Source organism: Lotus japonicus, chromosome 3, assembly GCF_012489685.1.
Source record: "Lotus japonicus ecotype B-129 chromosome 3, LjGifu_v1.2".
NCBI classification, from domain to species: Eukaryota; Viridiplantae; Streptophyta; class Magnoliopsida; order Fabales; family Fabaceae; genus Lotus; species Lotus japonicus.
The window spans coordinates 79,308,904-79,324,511 of NC_080043.1; the positions used below are offsets into that span (position 1 = coordinate 79,308,904).

Here is a 15,608-nt window from a genome sequence, read left to right on the forward strand (position 1 = left end):
GTTTAGTAGAGCTGTCAATATGGGTTCCAACCCGCGGGCCAGCTCGACGGGTTGGCTAAATGAGCCGGGTTGGGTTGGTTAAATTCCAGCTCGAAAAGAACTTGGGTTAGGGCAACCCGGCTCGTTTAACCCACGGGTTAGACGGGCCAACCCGCGGGTCAAGCGAGCCAACCCGTCGGGTTAGAGTTATTAAAAAATTTATTTTATTTCTCTTTAATTCCAAGTTAGTTTTATGGATTAATTTTAGATAGAAAAATGAAAATTTTCATTTCTTTTATTTTGAGTCAATTTTTTATGTTTTATTTATTGTTATTATATTTTTTATCTCATTTTAAATGTGACAATAAAATAATTGTGTTCTTATATCCTGTAAACTAAATTCTTTTTCTATATTTCAAATGGGAGATAAAAATAATTGCGTTGATAAACCTGTTTTTTATGAGTTGATATCAATTTCTATAAATATTTTTTTGAAATTATTTTTTATAGCATTTTAAACATTTTCTAATCCAATTTCTCAATTTTTTATATTTATTTCACTCGACCCGCGAGCCAGCCCGCCAACCCGCGAGCTCGTAGCGAGCCGGGTTGAGTTCATATTTTCCTGGCTCGTTAAAATCCGGGTTGACACAACCCAACCCGTTTTCAACCCAACCCATACGGGCTGACCCATATGGGCTGGGTTGGCCCATATTCACAGCTCTAGGGTTTAGCCTTTCATAGTGGGGCTAAACCCTAACCCTAAATCTACATTTGGGCCTTGACTCATTATATTGGGCCTTTAATCAAGACAAGCCCGACTAAGCTACAACCTAGATTCTAAAGAAGTCGACCTGCCTAGGCCGACGATCCCTTCTAGTAGTCAACCCGTCAAAAGTAGTTTAAGGTTTTCATTGATAGTCAAATAAATATAAGTATTATTTTTTTTCAATAAATATAAGTGTTTAAACAAAAAGAATTGGACGGCTTTTTACCAATTTAATATTAAAATTATAGTATTCCAATCATTCAATGTATGCATTAAATATAATTCTATTCAATATAATTCTTATTGCCTATAAAAAAAATGCATGTTTTGCCACATTGGAAGGGACGTGGAAGAGTTGCGGAGAGGCCAATTTTTTTGTAAATCGGCATCAGTGTGCTTTGCAATGAGCATTAGGGTAGGCATGTTTTGCTCCCAGCACACTGAGTTATATCTAGATGGGGTTAGCACACTTGTGTCAATGCAATTATTGTTTAGTCAAGACAAAAAAAAAATTAGAGTTTATCAGCATTGTCACTTGTTAACTAATGAATATTCGATCTAAATGGTATGTTTGATTCCTCTTAAGTAAAATTAAATATAAAAGGTTTGAATTTTGTGTTGGAAAACTCTATTATGAGAGCTAGTCACGATAATGTGGATGTTCGGAACTCAAACAAGATTGTTGGAGTTAGAGGAAATATGAGTTCGATAAAAAAAGATTGTCACTTGTTATCGATAGTTAAAAGTAATGGTTTATGGTGAATTCATATTTAAAGGTGGAAGAATTAATTTTTTTTGGGCAGATTGGAAATATAAAAAGACAAGCAGCAAAAGAATAAACAACTAACAAAAACTACCCATTCTTCAACAAGGGAGAATCTCAATAGGAGGAGATGATCAAGTTTTCAACCCTTCTCGCGTCTTTATCTCCAATTTTGCTAATGCATCCGCCTTGTTGATATCTTTGGAAACATACAGGAAATACAATTTCTCAATCCTGCTGAATCAAAAATAGGTATTATTAATATAAGGGAACTTGAGAACACTCTCTCTTAAGTGACTTTAGAGTGACAAATACAAATCTCACTAGATAGAAAACCAATAAGCAAAAAGGGCTAATAACACTCTTCTAAACACCCTTTAAGCACATTTTGTGGGATTTGTTTATTTTTAAAAATGGCAAAAATATGGTCAACTCATGAGGTAAATGTATTAATGTTTCAAAAGATAGATAAATTGTACATTGAATGTGTACAAGGTTGTAGTTATCTCTTCTATGGAGAGTGTGTAGGAGTTTCTTTTTCCACACCTGTTTTAGTTTAATAGATTGGGGCTTGCTCCTCATTGGTACCCAAAAAGAAAAAGAAGAGTATATTCAAGGAGTTTATGATTAAGGTTCTTAGGAATAATGGTATATACTAGTTTTCATAAGTTCTTTTTGTCAACATTGGTTTCATTTAGCTCTTTTCTTGTCAACATTGGTACACACAATTAACTAGCTTTTTGGGTCAAATTTTTTTTTTGGGTTTTCTGAATGAACTACACACATGCAGCCCAAAAACAAACAGGAATCCACATGAATGGGCTGGGCTTTTCTAATGACCCCTCCAATCTCAATATTAATTTCACGCCCATTCATAAGAAAAGGACAAAATATGCAATAAAATTCATTGATTTTCTCCCCAGTTCCTTTCTCTGTGCTTTCTTTTTCTCTGTCTATCTCTCAAGATTCTATTATTTATTTATTATTATCACCCTCAATCTGCCAATAAATCTTTGCATTTCATTGCTAAAAAGCCAAAAACAAAACCCCCTTAAATGCACAAAATAACATTAACAACAACACTTCTCAACGCCGAACCCCTTTTCTGTCTTCAATCCCTAATTCATTCATATTTCACATACCAGAACCATTTCCTCTATCCACACCAACCAAGTCTCGATTTTGATCACAACCCAACTCTTCTTACCCCTGAAATTTCATGCCCACCATCTCTCCTTTGCATTTCTCGGTTTCTGATTCGCCTCCAACTGTGTAGGGATTCACCCTTTTCAATTAGGGTTTTTATTATCTAGACCCTTGTCGTGTTGCAAAACAGCAACTTTTTTCCATTCTGATTTATTGGGATTGGATTTTTGGAAAATCTGGGTAATTTGTACTTTTGGGGATTCGTTTGGTAGTTGGTGGGCACTCTGAAATTGTTGTGTTCTATGTGTTTGTGTTTGTTTTTGTAATCAAAACCCTGAATTGTTGCAAATTTAGTGTACTTTAACAAATTTTGCTTTTTTATTAAATTTGAGCTGCGGAGGAATTGTTGTCAATCGTGGTTTTTTTGTTGTCTGCTGGAAAAATTTTACCCTTCAAAAGTTTGAAGGAAAGCACTGAGATTCTGCTGCGAGCTTATTGGTTTATGCTTTCAACATTGGTTGTTGGGGTTATCAAGAACAAGTTGTTGTGGTGTATTGGGTTGGGTTGGTAGGGTTGAAAGGATGGAGGAGCATGAGGGGTGGGCACAGCCATCAAATGGGCTATTGCCAAATGGCTTGTTGCCCAATGAAGCCGCCTCTGTGATGAAGGTGCTTGACTCGGAGCGATGGTTGAGGGCTGAGGAAAGGACTGCAGAACTCATTGCTTGCATTCAGCCTAATGCACCCTCCGAGGAGCGCCGTAATGCAGTTGCTGACTATGTCCAGAGGCTGATCATGAAGTGCTTCCCTTGCCAGGTGAGTGTTATGTGAAGATTGTGGGTTATTTCTTGCTGGAAAACTTTTGATTGGTGAGTCATGCATTGTACAGCTATAATTTTGATATAATATTTTAACTGTTGAAAATTGTTATGAGTATGACCCATAGTTATTGATAGCGCGCTACAGCGCTGTCGCGTAGCGGACCCCTGCCGCAACGGGATTGCGGCTGCAAAATCCCGCTATTTGCGGCCAATAGCGGCCTTCCCTTGTATGGGATTTCATTTTTTTGGGGTCATCCGCGACAGGCCGCGATCCGGGATTGACTCTATGGTATGACCAATAGTAATCACTAATCACAATGTCATTAATGAAGGATGTAAGCATGTAGTAATACGCTGTAAGAAATCATTAAACAGAGTGGCATATCCTAGTTTGTGGTTATACGGTGCACATATGATGTGTTTGTAGTGAGATAATGTTTTTCCAAGTAGTGAATGGTATTGTGCCTTGCCTTTTTTATGTGTATCGTGGATTTGTTTGTTTCATCCAGAAGAGCTTCAATAAAATTCTTGGCATCACTTTGTAGTTGTACTTACAAATTATTGTGTAAATGATTGTTCACGGCTACAGGTGTTCACCTTTGGCTCGGTTCCCCTCAAAACTTATTTACCTGATGGAGATATTGACTTAACAGCATTCAGTAAGAATCAAAATATGAAGGATTCATGGGCACATCAGGTTCGTGACATGCTGGAGAGTGAGGAGAAGAATGAGCATGCAGAGTTTCATGTCAAGGAGGTTCAGTACATCCAGGCTGAAGTATGTTCTATTATAAGATAGCATCTCTGAAATTGTTGAACTCTGAATCTGCTTACAGTGTTGTATATTATCTCTAATTTGTTAATATTAGTTGCGCTCTCATTTTAGTGCCATGCTTAAGTTTGGGATCTTCTCTGGTTTATTATGAAGTATTGAGCTACTCTTTGTTGACAGATTCAATGAGGATGAAACCTTTCAATATGTCAACTTTCCTACATTTCAGGGAAGAGCTTTATGGGTTGATGTTTAGTTAAAAAGTCATGAAATACATGATACTTTTATGCTGGCTTGTGCATGCAATTTCATTTGCATGTGCTACTCTGTACTATTGATTGGCTTAGTCCATAAATTAACGCAATGATCATTTTATGAGGAAAGTACTTTAACATAAACTAATAAGAGGAAACATTTTCTAGTTATCAATATAGAGTGAGAGTTTTATGTGAGATTGTTGAACTTATCAATGGTCATGGTGCACCAGTTATTACTGAAATTCTCAAGGTTGATGACAAAATATCGTACAATCTTGTAATACTTCCTCTGCTTGATTTTTCTTCAGGCATTAACCTAGTGTGATAGGTGGGTATTATTGGTGCTTATGACAAATGTGTCTGTTCTCGGGTGAATTATTCAACTCATAATTCGTAAGAGCGCACACATATTTTTCAGATGCTCTAATGATTTTCATCTATCTCAGACATATCACTAGAGCTTTAGATGAGAATGAAGGTTTTTGTTTGTTTGTTTAAACTTTAAATATAAAGTGGTTATGTGAGATTGATACACAAACTTGAGGTCATAGAAGTAAGCCTGGTATGGTATGCCCAGTTATGTGATTTTGTGATATTGTTGCAGTCTTGCAGAAGCTCAAGGTATGGTATGCCCAGTTATGTATGTGGATGTGATAGATAATGAATCAGTCATGCTATACATTTGACAGCCATGAAACACAAGATTTAGGTTGTACTGCTCTGGTGCGAACTAATACTAGTTAAACAATTGCTAGCTTGAGAAACACATTCTGTGCTATTAATTGCTGAATTTATTTTTATGCTTTAAAGTTGTGAAGTATGGCATTTGTGAGTGCTTAAAATTTATAATTTCAATGTACTAGCTTGTCTTAGATACAGTTTTTTACAATGTACTGCCCTGGTGAGAACTAATACTTAGTTAAACAAATGCTAGGTTGACAAATATATATTCTGTGCTATTATATTTTATGCTTTGAGTTGTTGGTTAAGTATGGTTATCCGTTTCTAAGCACTTAGAAGTTAAAATTTAACTGTTAATGTACTGGCTTTCTAAGATGTTTTTCCCCTGGGCCAGAGAGATTTCTATTGAAATTTTAGAATTCTTATTTTACATGGTTTCCCTTCACATTTGCAGGTGAAGATTATAAAGTGTCTTGTTGAGAATATTGTAGTAGACATTTCATTTAACCAGCTTGGAGGGTTGTGCACCCTTTGTTTTCTCGAGGAGGTAATGTGGTGCATCCACTATATCCTTATCTTTGAAAATATGACCTTGGTACTATTTTTTCTTTGATTACAAGAATTTGAATTTGCTGCTGTAGGTTGATAATCTGATTAACCAAAATCATTTATTCAAGCGTAGCATTATACTGATTAAAGCCTGGTGTTACTACGAGAGCCGTATACTTGGTGCTCACCATGGTCTTATCTCGACTTACGCATTAGAAACCTTGGTTCTTTACATATTTCATGTTTTCAACAATTCCTTTGCTGGACCACTTGAGGTAGCAGACATGTTCAACTTTATTTTATTTGTGTTTTTTATGATTGATATAACATGGCTATGTCTTTGCTTACGCAGGTATTGTATCGATTCTTGGAGTTTTTTAGTAAGTTTGACTGGGATAATTTCTGTGTTAGTCTATGGGGTCCAGTACCCATTAATTCACTCCCAGATGTGTCAGGTAATTACATTCTAATTGAAGATTCCATTTCTGTATAAATTGTGGTCCATCTTGTATATTGATTGTTTTTCTTCTCTCCCAACATTTTCCACAGCTGAACCTCCTCGAAAAGATGGTGGAGATTTACTACTCAGCAAGTTATTTCTTGATGCTTGCAGCTCAGTTTATGCTGTTTTCCCTGGTGGCCAAGAAAATCAGGGGCAACCGTTTGTTTCTAAGTTTTTCAATGTTATTGATCCTTTGCGTGTCAACAATAACCTTGGCCGTAGTGTCAGCAAAGGTGTGTTAGTCTCTAAAAAATTTGATTTGGCTCATTTTACTAATCCTTCTATTACAGTATTGCTATTTCTTAGATTATAATTTGGACGAAGTTTGTAGGGATCTGTTCCTCCTGATTGTTTTTTAATGCGACAATTGTAGTTCAATATGAACTTTGTAGAGTTGGATGAATTAAGAGAAAAAGATGTATGCAAGTTATGGGGGTTACCATCTTTTTCTAAGCTGCATGTCTTTTTTGTTCCTTTTCTTGCCACACAGAAATTTTTGCAATGGATGTATAACTTATTAGCAATATTTAAACATGTATCATCGTCTTCATGATGACCAGCAATGTCCCTACATGACTGTGGTAGTGTACCTTTATCTGTATGTATTTGGAGCCATTCCGTTGAATTCTTGACTTTTTAAGGGTTGATATAGAACTCTGTTCGTATCATAGAAGATTGATGTTGCATATACTAGTTTAAAAAAAAAATGTAAACAAAACTTAGCCTTTTAGATGTTTATCTAAACAATGCAAATGATAGGAGTATGCATCCGGATGGAGTTAGACTTCTAAAATATTATTGTGTTATTTATTAGTTTCACTTCTTACTGTGGCTAATTTGCATATATGATACATGTGAATCAGGCAATTTCTTTAGGATCCGCAGTGCCTTCGCATTTGGGGCTAAGAAGCTGGCCAGATTACTTGATTGTCCAGAGGAGGATTTGCATTTTGAAGTCAATCAATTCTTTTTGAATACTTGGGACAGACATGGAAGTGGACAACGACCTGATGTTCCAAGCAATGACTTATGCCGTACAAGATTATCTAGTCATGACCAATTACAGAGATCTGATAATCTCAGGAACAATGATCATAAAATTGATAATACCTCCAATCGTGAATTTCATATTGAAGGGGAACATGTTTCACATAGCGGTCTATCCCAGCACAGTAATATATCATCTGGAAATTCATCTAAAAGTACAGTGTTACGTACTCTGAGTCAAAGGAGTTACGGAATCCAAAATAATTCAAAGAACATTGATCAAGTCCAAAGGGAAACTAGTTCTAATCAAGGTGCACATGGTGATAAAGGTCAGAGAAATGTTAAATCCATTAACTCAGTAAGTGGTGTTCCAGGAAGATTCCTATTTGCCAGGACACGTTCTAGCCCTGAGCTGACTGACTCATATGGTGAAGTTTCTTCCCAAGGAAGGCGTATAAAAGCAACAGAAAGTAGTAAAGGCCAGAATTCCTTTGTAAAGTTAGAAAATAGTCGTAGGAAAAACTTTGAACCTGATGCAGCTGTAAGAATTGATGACTTTTCTGCTAGGCACATCTCATCTCATCAAGTTCTTGGTAATGCTGTTCATTCAAATGGTACTCATGATGAATCAGGCTCAGGTGTCACAGGTGAAGAGTTTGCACCGATTGCAGGGCCCAGTGGAATGCAGATGATGCATCAGGAGGAGCAAGACCTTTTGAATATGATGACTTCTCCTATTCCTCAAGGTTACAGTGGTCAGGCTCATGTTCCAATGAATTTTGCTCCTGGTCACCTACCATTCCCCTTTCCACCTTCTGTTCTTGCATCTATGGGATATGCTCAGAGAAATATGGGTAACATTCCCTTTATTGAGGCTCCTTGGGGTGCAAACATGCAATTTCCTCCAGGTTTAGTTCCTTCACCATTGACTCCATATTTCCCTGGCATGGGGTTGACACAAAGTCCTCAAGATTTATCTGAAACGGGCAATGAGAATTTTAGTTCAGTTGAAATGAACATAACAGAAGCTGATAATGATTTCTGGCATGAGCAGGAAAGAGGTTCTGCTAGTGGGGTCGAAGTTGATAATGGAACTTTTGAAATGCTTCCAGATGATAAGCAACAGTCAACTTCAAGTAGTCATAACTTTTCCCAATCTTCTCGGGTTGGCAGCTCTAGTAGTTCTGGCAGATTTCAGCAGAAGTTTAGTAAAGAAAACCGAGGATCAACAAGAGAAGAGCATATTGATAATTTTCATTATCAAGATGGCCAAAGAAATGAGGTTTATTTTGACGATAGAGTAGCTAATTCTGAGTTACCCAGTGTACCTCATTCAAGCTCCTTCAGAAGTAAGAGCTCTTCCGAAAGTTCTTGGGATGGATCATCGGCCAAATCCTCAAAATCAACAAGGGATAGAAGGGGAAGAAAAACTACACCCCCAGTGGCATCTGCTGTTAACGGGAAGGGTAAGAATGCCTCAGAAATTTCAACTAACCGAATAGATGATGAAAACAGAGAGTGGACTTCTGTCTCGACCATGGCATCTGATATGTCAGAAAGAAGCACTGGGCCCTCGGCTGGTACTTCCATGCATGTTCCAAGGCATCAAACATCTGGTTTTGAAGCTGCTCAGACAAGTGGGCCAGATTCACCACTAACCATAGCTCCTGTGCTTTTAGGTCCTGGTTCTCGCCACAGAGCAATTGGTAATTCTGGAGTTGTTCCATATGCATTCTATCCTACAGGGCCACCAGTACCTTTTGTTACGATGGTTCCTTTTTATAACTTTCCAACTGAGTCTTCTGACACATCAACTAGCAACTTCAGTCTGGAAGAAGGGGCAGATAATAGTGGTTCAGGTCCGAATTTTGATTCATCCGAGGGATATGACCGGTCTGAGGTGTCAAGCCCTTCCAATTCTATGACACGAGCAGCTATTGAGTCATCAGAGCACAAGGCTGACATTCTTAATAGTGACTTTGTTAGCCACTGGCAAAATTTGCAATTTGGGCGATTCTGTCAAACCTCACGTCATCCACCTTCAATGATGTATCCTTCACCTGTTATGGTACCTCCTGCTTATTTGCAGGGTCGTTATCCTTTGGATGGTCCGGGAAGACCTGACATGAATCTTTTTGCCCAGCTTATGAGCTATGGGCCACGAGTAGTTCCTGCGGCTCCTCTCCAGTCAGTTTCGACTAGACCTACAAATATGTACCAACGGTTTGCTGATGATATGCCTCGGTATCGAAGTGGGACTGGAACCTACCTGCCAAATCCTGTATGATAAATTTCTAAGAAATTTTGGTATTTTTTCTGTAGTTTATTTCTCCTTCCTAAGATGTGTGTATAAAAAATAAGCAAATATTTATTTTAAATCTCTGTCCATTTTTTTATTTCAGAAGGCTTCTGCTCGGGATCGACATCCCACAAATAACAGAAGGGCAAATTACAACTATGACAGAAATGACCATCACAGTGATAGAGAAGGAAATTGGAACATGAACCCAAAGTTGCGAGCAACTGGGCGTGGCCATAATCGAAACCAAGCTGAGAAGCTCAACTCAAAGCCAGAGAGGTTGACTAGTGAGAGCCGTGGTGAGAGACCATGGAATGCACATAGACATGACTCCTTCATTTCTCACCAGAATGGTCCAGTCCGAGCAGGTTCCTCACAGAACAACCCTGCCAATGCAGCTTACGGAATGTACTCTATACCAGGCATGAACCCTGGTGGTGTCTCATCAAGCGGACAACCAATGCCATCTGTTGTGATGTTGTACCCTTATGATCATAGCGGTGGCTACAGCCCATCAGCAGAGCAGCTTGAGTTTGGGTCTCTGGGACCAATGGGCTTCCCAGGTGTCAATGAACTTGCACACCCAAATGAGGGAAGTCATTCTGGTGAAGCACTTGAAGATCAAAGGTTTCATGGTGCCTCTGCTCAAAGAGCCTCACCAGATCAACCATCTTCTCCACATATCTCTAGGTACGTGTTTCTCACCTTTAAGTGATATATTCTACTCAACGTACATTTTAATCTTTATCTCATTCCAGTCATGGAGCAAGTTGTTGGTGAAATATGATTTAGATGTTTGTATACTACATGTTTATGCTGTTGGTATTTTTATGTGTCACAATTATATGGTTTGTAACAGGGGCCCCTGATTCATCTGTCAGATGAGTGACCAGGAGAATTATCCATTGAAAGAGGAGGGGATCTTCCTCCTTTTTCAATCAGAACCAGCCAGGGCATGTTAGTGGGGAAAACTATAAACATGAAACCTGCCCAATCCGAGGCATTCTTGTTCTCAACCCACTATTGCAAAGAAAGAATCTGAATATCATTGATTGATCTTTATTTTGAAGGTCCCTTGTTTTGCCCAGGCTCTTGCATGTATCCTTATACAGGTGATTGAGCAACTCTACATACTTTTGTACATTCAAGGCCTTGCTTAAGGCTGAAGGCAGTGGTGACAAACAGGAGGCAGTACTCCTCCCAGTCTACCAAGAAAATAAGGGACGACAGAATCTGTGATTAGATCCTTGTTGAATTTAGACACAGTAACTGAATCAAAGTAGAAAACTGGTTTAGGTTCAGAATTTAGAAAGTTTACGATGTTGTTATAGATTTGTCAGCTTCCCTTGTACCCCTGTACTCTATGTAGTAATTGGGTACTTGTTTTAGAACATGCAGACGATCTTTGTTGAAGTTTTTAACTTTACAGGATAGTAATAAAATGTATAACATATTATCAGATGTCATTTGCATGTCTTCAAAATGCCTTTGCATGTTTTCATTAGGTCTCCTTTTCCATCTTTAAATGGTGCGATTTTGATTCTAGAATTTAATTGGATGCTTCTGTTACCTCCCCTCCACCTCATTTCTTCCCACACCCACTTTTTCTGTTCTACTTCCCCTTCTCACACCCACCATGAGAGCAACACCACCATTCCAAGTGTTGGTGATAAGGAGTCAAGGTACTTTGGAATTTGGAATGGTAATTCACAACCACTAAATCACACTTAGCATATAGCCCATAATTCTCCGTTCTTATGGCCCCAGCCTTCAACCTCACCCTGCCCATAAAATCCAGTTTCAGATCCACCACCCCATTAGTCTTCTTGTCCACCATCAACCCATTTGCCTCCTCCACCAACACCGGCATCGGCATGCCTCAGATCACTGGTGACAAAGACACCTAGTTAGTTATGCTTCTCCAGTACTGCGATGGCAGCAAAGCCTGTGCTGTGATGGGCTGAATCATGTAGCACACAAAGGCAGAGAACCTGTCATAGTAAATACTAGACTCTAATGGTCCAGAAAAGAAGGAATCGTAGAAAGGAAAAGTGGGTGTGGGATGAGGTGAGGGAAGAGGGAAGAGGAAGTAACACGTCCTGTGAGATGAGGTTGAAGCCTGAAGGTGTCTAGGAAGAGTTACATACTTACATGGCAAAAATATTACACGTCACATCATTATTTTTTGTTAAAACTTGTATGTCCCATTAACGCAAGACCTAGTTGTAACACGTCAAATTGCACAATCGCAATAGATGAATAAAGTGTAACTAGTATATAGCCCGCCACCCGTGCGATGCATGGGAAATATACAACAATTTGTTCATATTAATTATGTGATAAACACATGAGTTATATAACTATTGATGTCATATCAAATAAATTAACGGTCATTTTTATCTATCACGGATGACATTTTCTATTTATTTTAGATGACATTGTACATTTACTTTATGAGTAATATTTATCAAAGGTGTTCCACTTAATAATTTTTACATATTTTGGATTTGACAAATTCAACAAATTAATTAACCAACGCTTTGCAGTTTGGCCACATGGTCTTTGTCTCATTTGATTGTTCACAGTTTTGAATCATAAATTTAGGGAACAATTTGTTATCCACATTTTTGAGATTTTTCTAAATTCACTAAAAAAAAGAATATCTCTTATTATTTTTCAAAAATAATATATATATATATATATATATATATATATATAATGTTGAGCTCTCAATATATACATGAATATCTCTTATATAAGATATTTTCTTGTCTTTAGCTCTAATAAAATAAACAGATAAACAAAAAATTATTTTGCAATGCATTTGAAAGAACTATAAACATATTATAGCTTAAATTAAAAAAAACTTAAAAAATATTACATACCAGTTTAAAAAACTTTGCAAATTTTTCAGAATTGTAAGGCCATGATCCAATTTTTACATTTTTAATAACTTGATTTGATGAACTTCTTACAGGTGTTATACTTTAAAAGAAAAAATGGCGGAGGCGTGAAGAATTGAACTGACTCATTATTTTAGAAACAAAATAATCACACACTCAAAAAGAAAAGACAAAGGCATGAACATGGGTTTTTTCAACTCATGAATATTGTCTAAAACTGCTACGAATCATGTGAGATAGTTTCTTCTCTTTCTCTCACTATGAGATCTCATACATGTTTAGAGGTCATACCCTCATTTGATTGTCCACCATAATTACCCGATCAAGGTACCATAATCTCACTATACAAAAGTGGGTTTCTACCCAAGCATAAGTGATAAAAGATGTATTATTTATACAGATATCGTATATAGACACTAATGTCTATCACACAAAAGCCAAAGGATTCTATGGTTCACAGTTCACACACAAACACAAAACAAAAATAATATAAAAGAGACAAAAGGGAATAATTAGCAGCTTTCTTGGTTAATGTCATGTAAAGAATAAGAAGTTCGTATTAGAAATTTACCCATGATTACAAAATAATAGAACATAAATCAATATCAATATTTTTTTATATAAAACACAATCCTTACCAACTTACACAACACATGTGTTTAAATTGAATAATATAACATTTTGATGTTATATTGTGTGTTTTCGTCTCATAACTTCATTGAATAGGCTTTGAAAACCAGTTGAGGTTTAAGCCTACAAATTCTCAGGAAGCCATCACAATATTTGTTGAAGTTGTTAGAATAGAATATTAGAATAGTATATTTATAATATTTATTCTTGATTTATTTTGATGTAATTAGGCCTGTAATCTAGCCTAGATTCATTCCCTAGTTAACGATTAGCCTAGGAACTTTGTGTATATATACTCAGTTATTTATTAATGAAAGGCACGAAATTAATTTCCTTCATGGTATCAGAGCGTTATATGTAAGTGATGGCAGGTCTCAAATTGTAGGTGTGGATTGTGACGAGACTTTCAGCCCCGTGGTGAAACCGGTTATCATTCAGACAGTTCTCAGCATTGCTCTCTCCAGATCCTGGCTCATTCATCAGTTGGATGTCAAGAATGCTTTTCTGCATGGTGATCTCCATGAGACTGTCTACATGCATCAGCCTCTGGGTTTCTGTCATTCTCTTTTCATTTTCCGGCGGGGTATTGATATTGCCTACATCCTTTTGTATGTTGATGACATCATCCTCGTGGCTTCGTCGCATGATCTCCGCACATCCTTTATGGCACTTCTTGCATCATAATTTGCTATGAAGGATCTTGGCCCTCTGAGTTACTTTCTTGGCATCGTTGCTACGCGACATGCCGGGCCTCTTTCTCAATCAGAGCACATATGCTCGTGAGATTCTTGCTCTAGCAGGCATGACTTCGTGCAACCCTTCTGCTACTCCGGTTGACACCAAGCAGAAGCTTAGTTCTTCTTCTGGGACTCCTTGTGAGAATGCCACCTTGTATCAGAGTCTTGCTGGTGCTCTCCAGTACCTTACCTTTACTCGTCCTGACATTTCTTATGCTGTTCAGCAGGTTTGCTTACACATGCATGCTCCGCGCACCAAGCACATGAATGCCCTCAAGCGTGTTCTACGCTATGTTCGTGACACTTTGACTTATGGTCTACATTTGTATCCATCTCCCATTGAGAAACTTGTTTCTTACGCTGATGTTGACTGGGGGGATGTCCTGACACCAGATGCTCCACTTCTGGTTACTGTGTTTTCCTTGGGGACAACCTCATTTCTTGGTCCTTCAAGCGGCAACCCACCCTCTCTCGCTCTAGTGCTGAAGTTGAATACCGAGGTGTTGCCAATGTTGTCTCTGAGTCTTGTTGGATCCGTAATTTACTTCTCGAGCTTCATTTTCCTCTCTCTCAAGCTACATTGGTCCACTGTGACAATGTTAGTGCCATCTACCTCTTTGGAAATCCAGTGCATCATCACCGTACCAAACATATTGAGATGGATATCCATTTTGTTCGGGGAAAGGTTACGCGTGGCCAGGCTCGCGTCCTACATGTTCCTTCCCGTCATCAGATTGCGGACATTTTTACAAAAGGCCTACCCCGGGTCCTTTTTGATGATTTTCGTTCCAGTCTCAGCGTCGGTGAACCTCCCGCTTCGACTGCGGGGGTGTGTTAGAATAGCTTATTAGAATAGTATATTATAATATTTATTTTGATGTAATTAGGTCTGTTATCTAGCCTAGATTCATTCCCTAGTTAACGATTAGCCTAGGAACTTTGTGTATATATACTCAGTTATTTATCAATGAAAGGCACAAAATTAATTTCCTTCAGAAGTTTTTAGCTGCATAGAGAAATTAAGTGAAACCATATAATATACTAATAAAAAATCAAATAAACTGGAAAAATTAACCACAACAGGTGCCCCATAGCAACATGATTTTGGTTAGTGTCAAAATTATGCAACATTTCATTGATGTAGCAACAGATCATTGAATCTATGCAGTTTGAAAATTTACAATTGTTTGAAACTTTATTTCTGAACTCTAATTCCTAATTGTATTCACAATATCACGATGAGAAATCATTGTCAACTATTTTTAAATGTATTATAGAAATGAGATGATGAATTGTAGATTGTAATCTGATTTTTATTGATTGAATGGTAACCGTACAATATATAAATGAGAGCAATAACAGAATTACGAGGCAAACTACCTAACTGTGAGAGGCTGAGAGCATCTGGTTAATTAGGAAAAATCTCTGATTTGTCTCCCAGAATTAAAGACTATGATGCTGCCTCAATACTTGTACAATTACCTTTACTGTGTATCATTAATTTATTGTATATTTGAACTTCCAATTATATGCAATTTGTCATTAAGACTAATATATTGAAAAAAAAATCTGTCATTAAGACAGAATTGTCTATATATTATTGTAATACCATTACACTACAAAAAAAACGTTATTTAGTGGGGTTTTTTTTGCATTTAGCGGGGGTTTTCAACCCCCGCGAGTTACTTAGCGGGGGTTTTGAAAAATCCCGAAGTTACACTCCCCACAAATCATTAGCGGCGTTTTTCAGCAAACCCTGGTACCTGCATATGGATTTAGCGGCGGTTTTTAGCGGGGCAAACCACATATTGAGA

At 37.6% G+C, this 15,608-nt stretch overlaps 1 protein-coding gene across 4 annotated transcripts; it reads left to right on the forward strand.

Moving 5' to 3' along the window:
- The first annotated feature begins 2,527 nt into the window (after nucleotides 1-2,527).
- On the forward strand, nucleotides 2,528-10,990 carry LOC130746246 (uncharacterized). Of its 4 annotated transcripts, none has more exons than XM_057598805.1 (9): nucleotides 2,532-3,472; nucleotides 4,067-4,255; nucleotides 5,642-5,734; nucleotides 5,829-6,011; nucleotides 6,089-6,191; nucleotides 6,286-6,471; nucleotides 7,102-9,506; nucleotides 9,631-10,214; nucleotides 10,384-10,990. In XM_057598805.1, the coding sequence occupies exons 1-9, from the start codon at nucleotides 3,239-3,241 to the stop codon at nucleotides 10,391-10,393; spliced, it is 3,987 nt and encodes a 1,328-aa protein (XP_057454788.1). In that variant the 5' UTR covers nucleotides 2,532-3,238; the 3' UTR covers nucleotides 10,394-10,990. The 4 variants fall into 4 exon arrangements, with proteins under 4 accessions (XP_057454789.1, XP_057454790.1, XP_057454788.1 ...); XM_057598804.1 differs by having other exon boundaries at nucleotides 2,533-3,472; nucleotides 9,628-10,214; XM_057598806.1 differs by lacking the exon at nucleotides 10,384-10,990 and having other exon boundaries at nucleotides 2,528-3,472; nucleotides 7,102-9,532; nucleotides 9,628-9,765.
- The last annotated feature ends 4,618 nt before the right edge of the window (nucleotides 10,991-15,608 follow it).